The 13504-nt window shown below is 53.0% G+C and overlaps 1 protein-coding gene across 4 annotated transcripts in view; it reads right to left on the reverse strand.

The window, feature by feature from the left end:
* The window catches only part of LOC141258689 (low density lipoprotein receptor adapter protein 1-B-like), a 57455-nt gene that overhangs the window by 36698 nt on the left and 7253 nt on the right, over positions 1-13504 (reverse strand). For all 4 annotated transcript variants that reach the window (XM_073673695.1, XM_073673692.1, XM_073673694.1 and 1 more), the window contains exons 4-8: positions 11702-11816; positions 11550-11622; positions 7221-7295; positions 6945-7006; positions 6817-6863 (exon numbers count right to left, since the gene is read on the reverse strand). In XM_073673695.1, coding sequence (XP_073529796.1) covers positions 6817-6863; positions 6945-7006; positions 7221-7295; positions 11550-11622; positions 11702-11816 — 372 coding nt within the window. The remainder of the gene's footprint in view (positions 1-6816; positions 6864-6944; positions 7007-7220; positions 7296-11549; positions 11623-11701; positions 11817-13504) is intronic.

Raw genomic sequence — 13504 nt, forward strand, 5'->3', positions numbered from 1 at the left:
AATAACATTTTCCACATGTCTACTTTACATCAGCACAATTTTTGAAAAAAAAAAAAATTTTTGGTAGGAAGTTAGAAGGGTTCAAAGTTCATCAGCAAATTTTCTTTTTTCCAGCAAAATTTGCAAAGCCATTTTTTTTAGTGACCACATCACATTTGAAGTCCCTTTGAGGGGTGTACATGACAGAAAACACCCAAAAGTGACACCATTCCAAAAACTGCACCCCTCAAGCTACTCAAAACTACATTCAAGAAGATTATTAACCCTTCAGGTGCATCACAGGAACTAAAGCCACATGGAAGAAAAAAATGAACATTTTTATTTTTCTAACAAAAATTTTCTTTTAGCCTAAATTTTTTAATTTTCACATGGGTAACAGGATAAAATGCATCCTAAAATTTGTTGGTCAATTTCTCCTTAGTACACTGATACCTCATATGTGGTCATAAACCACTGTTTGGGCACACGGCAGGGCTCAGAAGGGAAGGAGCGCCATTTTACTTTTTGAATGGAAAATTAGCTCCAAAAGTCAAATTGCGCTCCTTCTCTTCTGAGCCCTGTCATGTGCCCAAACAGTGGTTTACGACCACATATGAGGTATCAGTGTACTCAGGAGAAATTGACCAATACATTTTAGGATGCATTTTATCCTGTTACCCATGTGAAAATTAAAAAATTTAGGCTAAAAGAAAATTTTTGTGAAAAAAAAAGTACTTTTTTGTTTTCACAGATCATTTTGTGAAGCACCTGGGGGTTCCAAGTGCTCACTATGCATCTAGATAGGTGCCTTGGGGGGTCTAGTTTCCAAAGTGGGGTCACTTGTGGGGGAGCTCCACTGTTTAGGCACATTAGGGGCTCTCCAAACGCAACATGGTGTCCGCTAACAATTTGAGCCGATTTTCCATTCAATTTGTTAGCGGACACCATGTCGCGTTTGGAGAGCCGCTGTGTGGCCAAACATTGGAGCTCCCCCACAAGTGACCCCATTTTGGAAACTAGACCCCCCAAGGCACCTATCTAGATGCACAGTGAGCACTTGGAACCCCCAGGTCATTCACAAATTAATCCGTAAAAATAAAAAAGTGTTTTTTTTTCCACTTTTTCATTTTTATGAATCAATTTGTGAAGCACCTGGGGGTTCCAAGTGCTCACTATGCATCTAGATAGGTGCCTTGGGGGGTCTAGTTTCCAAAATGGGGTCACTTGTGGGGGAGCTCCAATGTTTGGGCACACAGCGGCTCTCCAAAAGCAACATGGTGTCCGCTAACAAATTGTCGGCTCAAATTGTTAGAAGACACCATGTTGCGTTTGGAGAGCCGCTGTGTGGCCAAACATTGGAGCTCCCCCACAAGTGACCCCATTTTGGAAACTAGACCCCCCAAGGCACCTATCTAGATGCATAGTGAGCACTTGGAACCCCCAGGTCCTTCACAAATTAATCCGTAAAAATAAAAAAGTGTTTTTTTTTCCACTTTTTCATTTTTATGAATCAATTTGTGAAGCACCTGGGGGTTCCAAGTGCTCACTATGCATCTAGATAGGTGCCTTGGGGGGTCTAGTTTCCAAAATGGGGTCACTTGTTGGGGAGCTCCAATGTTTGGGCACACAGCGGCTCTCCAAAAGCAACATGGTGTCCGCTAACAAATTGTCGGCTCAAATTGTTAGAAGACACCATGTTGCGTTTGGAGAGCCGCTGTGTGGCCAAACATTGGAGCTCCCCCACAAGTGACCCCATTTTGGAAACTAGACCCCCCAAGGCACCTATCTAGATGCATAGTGAGCACTTGGAACCCCCAGGTCCTTCACAAATTAATCCGTAAAAATAAAAAAGTGTTTTTTTTTCCACTTTTTCATTTTTATGAATCAATTTGTGAAGCACCTGGGGGTTTCAAGTGCTCACTATGCATCTAGATAGGTGCCTTGGGGGGTCTAGTTTCCAAAATGGGGTCACTTGTTGGGGAGCTCCAATGTTTGGGCACACAGGGACTCTCCAAACGCAACATGGTTCCAATTTGTTAGTGGACACCATTGTGTAGTGTATGTCAGGTTGGTGTGCGGTGTGGTATATTGTAGTGTATACACCACACACACACACACACACACACTACAACACACACACCAACCTGACATAGCCTACTAAGCTGAGTACGCCCTAGACTGGGATGAGTGGGACGGGCGGGACATTTTGTGTGCTGTGTGCGTGTGTAAAAAAAAAAAAAAAAAAAAAAAAAAAAAAAAATCGAAACTTTATTATAGTGTGAGTGTACGTGTGTGTGTGTGTGTGTGCTTGGTGTAACCTTCTGCAGTCACGTGTGGGGGCTGTCAGGCGTAGGGGGCTGTCAGGCGTAGGGGGCTGTCAGGCGTAGGGGGCTGTCAGGCGTAGGGGGGCTGTCAGGCGTAGGGGGGCTGTCAGGCGTAGGGGGCTGTCAGGCGTAGGGGGGCTGTCAGGCGTAGGGGGGCTGTCAGGCGTAGGGGGGCTGTCAGGCGTACGGGGCTGTCAGGCGTAGGGGGGGGGGCTGAAGAGATGGAGGAGCCAGCAGCTGCAGCAAGGGGGGTGATCACTGGGGCAGGAGCCGGCAGTAGCAAGGGGGGTGATCACTGGGGCAGGAGCCGGCAGCAGCAAGGGGGGTGATCACTGGGGCAGGAGCCGGCAGCAGCAAGGGGGGTGATCACTGGGGCAGGAGCCGGCAGCAGCAAGGGGGGTGATCACTGGGGCAGGAGCCGGCAGCAGCAAGGGGGGTGATCACTGGGTTTGCGGGGGGGGGGGGGGATGATCACTGGGATGGGGGGGTGCACACTGGGGATGGGGAGTGAACACTGGAGACAGGGGGGGTGAACACTGGGGACAGGGGGGCTGAACACTGGGGGGGTGAACACTGGGGTCAGGGGGGGTGAACACTGGGGACAGGGGGGTGAACACTGGGGACAGGGGGGGTGAACACTGGGGACAGGGGGGGTGAACACTGGGGACAGGGGGGGTGAACACTGGGGGAGGGGTGATTATTGGGAGGTGGGGGGTGATATCACTGGGACTGGGGGATGGTGGGTTTGATCACAGGAGCAGGGCATTTACACTGAGCCTGCTGCTGCTGTGATCACAGTCCACCGGCTGTCAGAAGGAGAGCAGCAGCCGGTGGATGAAGACGTGGGAGAGGGAGCAGAGGGAGCGGAGGTCGGGGTGCAGGTATGAAAGTGGAGGGGGGGTCGGGGGTGGAGGGGGGGGCAGGGTGGAGTGGAGGGGGGGTCGGGGGGGAGCGGGGGCAATACTACCTGATGCAGATCAGCGGCGGCAGCAGGCGATCAGCGGCGGCAGCAGGCGATCCACGGGGGGGCAGCTGCAGAGGGTCCACGGGGGGGCAGCAGCAGAGGGTCCACAGGAGGCAGCAGCAGAGGGTCCACAACGGCCGGCACCCGATCCATGGACGGGCAGTTGCGGCCATCATTAAAAACTCCCTCCACATCTGATTGGGGCTAGTATCCATGTGACGCTAGCCCCCCAATCAGATCTGGGGGGAGGGGTGGACAGAGGTGACACTCCCCCCAGCCAATGGCTGATGCTGTAAGCATCAGGCCATGCCCAGATTTAAATATTACACCAATTTTCATTGGTGAAATATTTAATTCATACCGATTGGCAGTTTCATTAAAAGTGAAAATGAAACAGCCAATCGGAGGGGTCCCAGGCACGGGGGGGTTAATCCACCCCCCGGGGGGTCGACTTCAGGATGTCCAGTTGCAGTAGCAACTGTGACACCTGAGCGACCCCGCTCGCAGGCGCTGCAGGGGGTCTTTCCCTCCATGTCACAGACGCTGTGACATGGGTCGGGAACGAACTGTTTTCCATGTCACAAACGGTGTGACACGGGTCGGGAAGGAGTTAAACATGACATGACATCTCTATTATGCTCCGACGCTAAGAAACCATTTCCTCGATTTCTGGGGGTTTCCCAGTTATGAAAAATATATCACTGTAACCAGGAAAATGTGAGCATTCCAAAAATGTGGTCCCTGGGTTAGTGACAGTCCTGTGCGTTATTAAAATTGACATTAAATGGTTGTCCAGCTAAACAATAGAATTGGAGGGAGAGACCAGTTTAAACTAGACGCTGCTCTACGCTGAGTGTTTACGACGGTAATAAAAATTCTTAGGGTGGGGGCAAGCACTGCAGTTCTATGTCTTACAAATGGACAGGGGGGGTGGAAATTTGAGACAGCTCTCATTTTTTAAAACTAGGACCAAAAATACATTTTGCCTTTTTTGAGACAATCCCTCTGCGTGTAATGACTCTATATAATAGATCCCTCTGCGCGTAATGACTCTATAGAATAGATCCCTCTGCGCGTAATGACTCTATAGAATAGATCGCTCTGCGCGTAATGACTCTATAGAATAGATCCCTCTGCGCGTAATGACTCTATAGAATAGATCCCTCTGCGCGTAATGACTCTATAGAATAGATCCCTCTGCGCGTAATGACTCTATAGAATAGATCCCTCTGCGCGTAATGACTATAGAATAGATCCCTCTGCGTGTAATGACTCTATAATAGATCCCTCTGCGTGTAATGACTCTATAATAGATCCCTCTGCGTGTAATGACTCTATATAATAGATCCCTCTGCGTGTAATGACTCTATATAATAGATCCCTCTGTGTGTAATGACTCTATATAATAGATCCCTCTGTGTGTAATGACTATATAATAGATCCCTCTGCGTGTAATGACTCTATATAATAGATCCCTCTGCGTGTAATGACTCAATATAATAGATCCCTCTGCGTGTAATGACTCTATATAATAGATCCCTCTGTGTGTAATGACTCTATATAATAGATCCCTCTGTGTGTAATGACTCTGTATAATATAGGAGTGTCACTTTTTGGATTGAAGAACTGAAATGAATTCACTTTTTGATGATATTCTAATTTAGTGAGATGCACTTCTATCTGTTCTTTTCCTGGTCTCTAGTCCTAAATCTCCTCCAATCCAAAGGCATCTACTCATATATTTCTATCACTCCCATAGCATCTACTTCTCTGCTCAATGTGATCTACTTCTACATCTCCTCCAATCAGATGGGGTATTGTGACACGGGCAAGCTGTGAAAAAGGGTAGTCAGGAGGTCTGAGGTCAGATACCAGGAGGGCTAGTAGTACAGAAGGGAAAGTCAAAGGCGTGGTCAGGGGTCAAATGCCAGAAGGGTAAGTCAAAACCAGGGAGAACAACAAACGGATAGACAGAGGCCACGTCCGGGGTCAGATACCTGAACTCAGAGAGCATCAACAGCAGAAGGAATAATCTGTGTCACAACAGATCCAAAGTCAATAAAACGAGATCAGAAGTCAGACACAGCGCAAGCACACACCTAAAGCAAAGCTACAACTGACAATCTGCTGCTGACAGCAAGCCAGCTGAATACCTAGCAAATCATCTGAGGATGGGAGACAGCTGGGGAGACGCCGGCAGACCAGATGGAGCATCAGGGCTGTCAATCAAAATGCTGACAGCCCAGCACGCCCCAGGATCAGATTGGATGACTGGACTGTCACTCACAAAACAGACAGTCCAGCACACCACAGATCCCATAGGGCGGCTGAGCTGTCACTCACAGTGTCCCTAGGCCAGTTCGTTATGAAACCATGACAGGTATACTGCCACATATCTGTCCCACCAACGAAGTCTACTCCTATATGTCTGTTCTTCCTAAACCGTTTACTTCTATAGATCCTCGGCTCCGACGGCGTCTCCTCCAGTGTATCCTCGGCTCCGACGGTATCTCCTCCAGCGTATCCTCGGCTCCGACGGCATCTCCTCCAGTGTCTCCTCGGCTCCGACGGCGTCTGCTCCAGTGTCTCCTCGGCTCCGACGGCGTCCGCTCCAGTGTCTCCTCGGCTCCGACGGCGTCCGCTCCAGTGTCTCCTCGGCTCCGACGGCGTCCCCTCCAGTGTATCCTCGGCTCCGACGGCGTCCCCTCCAGTGTATCCTCGGCTCCGACGGCGTCCCCTCCAGTGTATCCTCGGCTCCGACGGCGTCCCCTCCAGTGTATCCTCGGCTCCGACGGCGTCCCCTCCAGTGTATCCTCGGCTCCGACGGCGTCCCCTCCACTGTATCCTCGGCTCCGACGGCGTCCCCTCCACTGTATCCTCGGCTCCAACGGCGTCTCCTCCAGTGTCTCCTCGGCTCCGACGGCATCTCCTCCAGTGTATCCTCGGCTCCCACGGAGTCTCCTCCTGTGTATCCTCGGCTCCCACGGAGTCTCCTCCTGTGTATCCTCGGCTCCCACGGAGTCTCCTCCTGTGTATCCTCGGCTCCCACGGAGTCTCCTCCTGTGTATCCTCGGCTCCGACGGAGTCTCCTCCTGTGTATCCTCGGCTCCGACGGAGTCTCCTCCAGTGTATCCTTGGCTCCCACGGAGTCTCCTCCTGTGTATCCTCGGCTCTGACGGTGTCTCCTCCTGTGTATCCTCGGCTCTGACGGTGTCTCCTTGAAAATATATATCCCTCCAATGTAGTCTACTCATATATACCTCTGTGTCGATGGTGTCTAAGCCGCTGCTACATAACGGTCTCTCCAATGGAATCTGCTCATGTAGCCTCGGCTGTGATGGCATCTACTCCTCCTACTCCTCCTTTCATCATTGGTTTCTGAACTAATTTCCCCTAAAATCAGAAATCCCAGACACCACCAGGCTCTGATCTGCCATTTCTGGCTAACAACACAAGGTCATCACCCAAGTTTTCAGGCTCCAGATCGACATGTAAATACTGAGATAAAGATAATGGGAGCGAGGGGAACAAAACAGAGATGTCACTGACCTTGAAAAATCTTCAAAGTCATCATTGTCTTCCTGATCCTTGCCACCCTGAGAAGCAGACATATAATAATAACCACAGGGTGGAGTAGTCAGATGTTCCTGCCTTTGTGCAGATCCCCCTATACTCACCTTGTGTGGGGCGCCCTTCTCCGGTACATGAGGTCCATCCATCGCTGTGGCATTGTGGTCATCTGTAATATCATATGACATTAAATGGCCGTGGCTACAATCTATAATCATCAGCATTCACCCCTCCCCTGAACTACAGCGACAGTATGCAGTCATGTGACATGGGTGCGCTAGGTATACCACCTACTGTAGGGTACCACGCAGGAGTCCTCTGGTGACGGGGGCACATGGGGGTGGGGGACCCTCGGTGTAGCAATGGTGGGTGCACAACCCTACCTGGCCGTGGCTCCAAGGCATCTAAGCTGGGTGAAATCGCCACATTATGTGATCCGGGGGAAGACTCCAACCTACCTGAGAGGAAAGAAAACACTCAGATTTACCTCAGACGGAAATCACCAAGGATACATAGCGTCAGCTTTTCCATCGGTCAAGCGGTGAGACAAATGTTACCTAGTGTGAGCGCCTAACTTCTCCCTGGTCAAATGGGGAACGTCATAGTTACCCGGCTCCATCTTATCTCTGCTTGATCCTCGCGACGGCTCACATCTTCTCCATCCTCGTTACCTGGCTCCGGCTCACATCTTCTCCATCCTCGTTACCTGGCGCCGGCTCACATCTTCTCCATCCTCGTTACCTGGCTCCGGCTCACATCTTCTCCATCCTCGTTACCTGGCGCCGGCTCACATCTTCCCCATCCTCGTTACCTGGCGCCGGCTCACATCTTCCCCATCCTCGTTACCTGGCGCCGGCTCACATCTTCTCCATCCTCGTTACCTGGCTCCGGCTCACATCTTCTCCATCCTCGTTACCTGGCTCCGGCTCACATCTTCTCCATCCTCGTTACCTGGCCCCGGCTCACATCCTCCCCACCCTCGTTACCTGGCCCCGGCTCACATCCTCCCCACCCTCGTTACCTGGCCCCGGCTCACATCTTCCCCACCCTCGTTACCTGGCCCCGGCTCACATCTTCCCCACCCTCGTTACCTGGCCCCGGCTCACATCCTCCCCACCCTCGTTACCTGGCTCCGGCTCACATCCTCCCCACCCTCGTTACCTGGCTCCGGCTCACATCCTCCCCACCCTCGTTACCTGGCCCCGGCTCACATCTTCTCCATCCTCGTTACCTGGCCCCTGCTCACATCATCCCCACCCTCGTTACCTGGCCCCGGCTCACATCCTCCCCACCCTCGTTACCTGGCCCCGGCTCACATCCTCCCCACCCTCGTTACCTGGCCCCGGCTCACATCTTCCCCACCCTCGTTACCTGGCCCCGGCTCACATCTTCCCCACCCTCGTTACCTGGCCCCGGCTCACATCCTCCCCATCCTCGTTACCTGGCTCCGGCTCACATCTTCCCCATCCTCGTTACCTGGCGCCGGCTCACGTCTTCCCCATCCTCGTTACCTGGCGCCGGCTCACATCTTCCCCACCCTCGTTACCTGGCGCCGGCTCACATCTTCCCCATCCTCGTTACCTGGCGCCGGCTCACATCTTCTCCATCCTCGTTACCTGGCCCCGGCTCACATCCTCCCCATCCTCGTTACCTGGCCCCGGCTCACATCTTCCCCACCCTCGTTACCTGGCTCCGGCTCACATCTTCCCCACACTCGTGACCTGGCCCCGGCTCACATCTTCCCCACCCTCGTTACCTGGCTCCGGCTCACATCTTCCCCACCCTCGTTACCTGGCCCCGGCTCACATCTTCCCCACACTCGTGACCTGGCCCCGGTTCACATCTTCTCCACCCTCGTTACCTGGCCCCGGCTCACATCTTCCCCACCCTCGTTACCCGGCACCGGCTCCTTTCTTCCCGATCCTCATTACCCGGCACCGGCTACTTTCTTCCCGATCCTCATTGCCCGGCATCTTCTCCATCCTCGTTACCTGGCGCCGGCTCACATCTTCTCCATCCTCGTTACCTGGCTCCGGCTCACATCTTCTCCATCCTCGTTACCTGGCGCCGGCTCACATCTTCCCCATCCTCGTTACCTGGCGCCGGCTCACATCTTCCCCACCCTCGTTACCTGGCGCCGGCTCACATCTTCCCCACCCTCGTTACCTGGCGCCGGCTCACATCTTCCCCATCCTCGTTACCTGGCGCCGGCTCACATCTTCTCCATCCTCGTTACCTGGCCCCGGCTCACATCCTCCCCACCCTCGTTACCTGGCCCCGGCTCACATCTTCCCCACCCTCGTTACCTGGCCCCGGCTCACATCTTCCCCACCCTCGTTACCTGGCCCCGGCTCACATCTTCCCCACCCTCGTTACCTGGCCCCGGCTCACATCTTCCCCACCCTCGTTACCTGGCCCCGGCTCACATCCTCCCCACCCTCGTTACCTGGCTCCGGCTCACATCCTCCCCACCCTCGTTACCTGGCCCCGGCTCACATCTTCTCCATCCTCATTACCTGGCCCCTGCTCACATCCTCCCCACCCTCGTTACCTGGCCCCGGCTCACATCCTCCCCACCCTCGTTACCTGGCCCCGGCTCACATCTTCCCCACCCTCGTTACCTGGCCCCGGCTCACATCCTCCCCATCCTCGTTACCTGGCTCCGGCTCACATCTTCCCCATCCTCGTTACCTGGCGCCGGCTCACGTCTTCCCCACCCTCGTTACCTGGCTCCGGCTCACATCTTCCCCACACTCGTGACCTGGCCCCGGCTCACATCTTCCCCACCCTCGTTACCTGGCTCCGGCTCACATCTTCCCCACCCTCGTTACCTGGCCCCGGCTCACATCTTCCCCACACTCGTGACCTGGCCCCGGTTCACATCTTCTCCACCCTCGTTACCTGGCCCCGGCTCACATCTTCCCCACACTCGTGACCTGGCCCCGGTTCACATCTTCTCCACACTCGTTACCTGGCTCCGGCTCACATCTTCCCCACCCTCGTTACCCGGCACCGGCTCCTTTCTTCCCGATCCTCATTACCCGGCATCGGCTACTTTCTTCCCGATCCTCATTGCCCGGCACCGGCTCCTTTCTTATTGATCCTCATTACCCAGCACCGGCTCCTTTCTTATTGATCCTCATTACCCAGCACCGGCTTCTTTCTTGCCGATCCTCATTACCCAGCACCGGCTCCTTTCTTCCTGATCCTCATTACCCAGCACCGGCTCCTTTCTTCCTGATCCTCATTACCCAGCACCGGCTCCTTTCTTCCTGATCCTCATTACCCAGCACCGGCTCCTTTCTTCCTGATCCTCATTACCCAGCACCGGCTCCTTTCTTCCTGATCCTCATTACCCAGCACCGGCTCCTTTCTTATTGATCCTCATTACCCAGCACCGGCTCCTTTCTTATTGATCCTCATTACCCAGCACCGGCTCCTTTCTTCCTGATCCTCATTACCCAGCACCGGCTCCTTTCTTATCGATCCTCATTACCCAGCACCGGCTCCTTTCTTATCGATCCTCATTACCCAGCACCGGCTCCTTTCTTCCTGATCCTCATTACCCAGCACCGGCTCCTTTCTTATCGATCCTCATTACCCAGTACCGGCTCCTTTCTTATCGATCCTCATTACCCAGCACCGGCTCCTTTCTTCCTGATCCTCATTACCCAGCACCGGCTCCTTTCTTATTGATCCTCATTACCCAGCACCGGCTCCTTTCTTCCTGATCCTCATTACCCAGCACCGGCTCCTTTCTTCCTGATCCTCATTACCCAGCACCGGCTCCTTTCTTCCTGATCCTCATTACCCAGCACCGGCTCCTTTCTTATTGATCCTCATTACCCAGCACCGGCTCCTTTCTTCCTGATCCTCATTACCCAGCACCAGCTCCTTTCTTCCTGATCCTCATTACCCAGCACCGGCTCCTTTCTTCCTGATCCTCATTACCCAGCACCGGCTCCTTTCTTATTGATCCTCATTACCCAGCACCGGCTCCTTTCTTCCTGATCCTCATTACCCAGCACCGGCTCCTTTCTTATTGATCCTCATTACCCAGCACCGGCTCCTTTCTTATTGATCCTCATTACCCAGCACCGGCTCCTTTCTTATTGATCCTCATTGCCCAGCAATGGCTCCTTTCTTCCTGATCCTCATTACCCAGCACCGGCTCCTTTCTTCCTGATCCTCATTACCCAGCACCGGCTCCTTTCTTCCTGATCCTCATTACCCAGCACCGGCTCCTTTCTTCCTGATCCTCATTACCCAGCACCGGCTCCTTTCTTATTGATCATTACCCAGCACCGGCTCCTTTCTTCCTGATCCTCATTACCCAGCACCGGCTCCTTTCTTATCGATCCTCATTACCCAGCACCGGCTCCTTTCTTATCGATCCTCATTACCCAGCACCGGCTCCTTTCTTCCTGATCCTCATTACCCAGCACCGGCTCCTTTCTTATTGATCATTACCCAGCACCGGCTCCTTTCTTCCTGATCCTCATTACCCAGCACCGGCTCCTTTCTTACCCATCAGCAGGCTCATAACCTGATCCTGCTGATGATACATGGATAATAGATATCAGCTTTATGAGGGTTTACACTGGACGATCATCATTACAATGTCATAAGACGATGTTCCAGGGTAAATGAGGATGAATGTCCGCTCGGCGGTCACTGGAGACGGGGGCGCATGATCCCAGTAGATACTGTACCCTCCTTGCTGGACTGCCAGAGGTCTAGAGCCACGGTAAAAGCCTGTGCCACAGTCATCGTCACAGTCTGGGCCTGCAAGAAAGCAATGCATGCTGGGGATTATGTGACCCGCACACAGCTCCTCCCCCGCACAGCGCCAGGCTGAACATACCAGCTTCTTCTTAGGGGACAGGAAGGCGTGACACTCGAGGGCCCCGTTAGACTGGTTCTGGGCCACGTAAGCAAAAACTTTATTCTGTACTTTATCCGTCGTGCAATAAGAAATCCTGAAAATCCAGAAAACGTGTGAGAAAATGCAAGAAAAGGAGGTCACCATGGAGAGACCTACGCGGCATATACTGCGGGTGAAAGAAGTATTGAACACGGCAGCAGGTTTCTAAGTAATTCCATTGGTAAAGATGCTCTTGCCATGAAATTCTCCCCAGATGTCGGTAACAACCCGTCCAATCCACACAGGAAAGAAATCACCATAGATGTCCATAAATGATGTGTAATAATGAAAGATGACACCGGGGGAAGTACTGACCACGTTACTGACATGTAATTTATACTTGGTACAGAAGCCTTTGTTGGTGATGAAGCTTCACAATGTCTCCTGTATGGAGAAACTAGTGGCAGGCATTGCTCAGCTGTGATTTCAGCCAACACAAACACTCGTCACATCCTGGAGCTTCTGTGGCTCCTTCTATGAACTCTGAGCTTTAGTTCCTTCCATACATTTTATCTTGGATTCAGGTCCGGTGATCACCTCGGATGTTCTAGCAGCTTTATTTTCTGTCTCTGACAGCAGTTGAGTTTCCTTGGCTGTGTGTTTGGGACCTCATTGACTAGCTAAAATGTCCACCATCATTTCATCTTCATCATCCTGGTAGATGGCAGCAGATTTTTATCAGGAATGTCTCGGTACATTTGTATATTTATGCTTCCTTCAATTATATGAAGTTTGCGAGTACTGTATGCTGAAAAACAGCCCCACACCATGATGTTCCCACCTCCACCCTTCACTGTTGGTATGGTGTTTTTTGGGGTGATATGCAGTTGCCTTTTGGCCTCCAAACATGTTGTGTATTATGGCATCCAAAGAGTTCAATTTGGTCTCATCCCACCAGATTATATTCTCCCAGTATTTCAGAATTGTCTAAATGTTGTTCAGCAAACTGTAAAACGTGAGTGAACATGCTTTTTGTTCAGCAATAGAGTCTTGCATAACGAGCGTGCATACAGGCCATGGAGATTGCGTGGTGAGCGTGCATACAGGCCATGGAGGTTGAGTGGTGAGCGTGCATACAGGCCATGGAGGTTCGGCGGTGAGCGTGCATACAGGCCATGGAGGTTCGGCGGTGAGCGTGCATACAGGCCATGGAGGTTGCGTGGCGAGCGTGCATACAGGCCATGGAGGTTGCGTGGCGAGCGTGCATACAGGCCATGGAGGTTGCGTGGCGAGCGTGCATACAGGCCATGGAGGTTGCGTGGCGAGCGTGCATACAGGCCATGGAGGTTGCGTGGCGAGCGTGCATACAGGCCATGGAGGTTGCGTGGCGAGCGTGCATACAGGCCATGGAGGTTGCGTGGCGAGCGTGCATACAGGCCATGGAGGTTGCGTGGCGAGCGTGCATACAGGCCATGGAGGTTGCGTGGCGAGCGTGCATACAGGCCATGGAGGTTGCGTGGCGAGCGTGCATACAGGCCATGGAGGTTGCGTGGCGAGCGTGCATACAGGCCATGGAGGTTGCGTGGCGAGCGTGCATACAGGCCGTGGAGGTTGCGTGGCGAGCCTGCATACAGGCCGTGGAGGTTGCGTGGCGAGCCTGCATACAGGCCGTGAAGGTTGCGTGGCGAGCCTGCATACAGGCCGTGAAGGTTGCGTGGTGAGCCTGCATACAGGCCGTGAAGGTTGCGTGGCGAGCCTGCATACAGGCCGTGAAGGTTGCGTGGCGAGCCTGCATACAGGCCG

This window comes from Phyllobates terribilis, unplaced genomic scaffold, assembly GCF_046119375.1.
Source record: "Phyllobates terribilis strain yellow unplaced genomic scaffold, ASM4611937v1 Scaffold_3__8_contigs__length_932513732, whole genome shotgun sequence".
In the NCBI taxonomy this organism is placed as follows: domain Eukaryota; kingdom Metazoa; phylum Chordata; class Amphibia; order Anura; family Dendrobatidae; genus Phyllobates; species Phyllobates terribilis.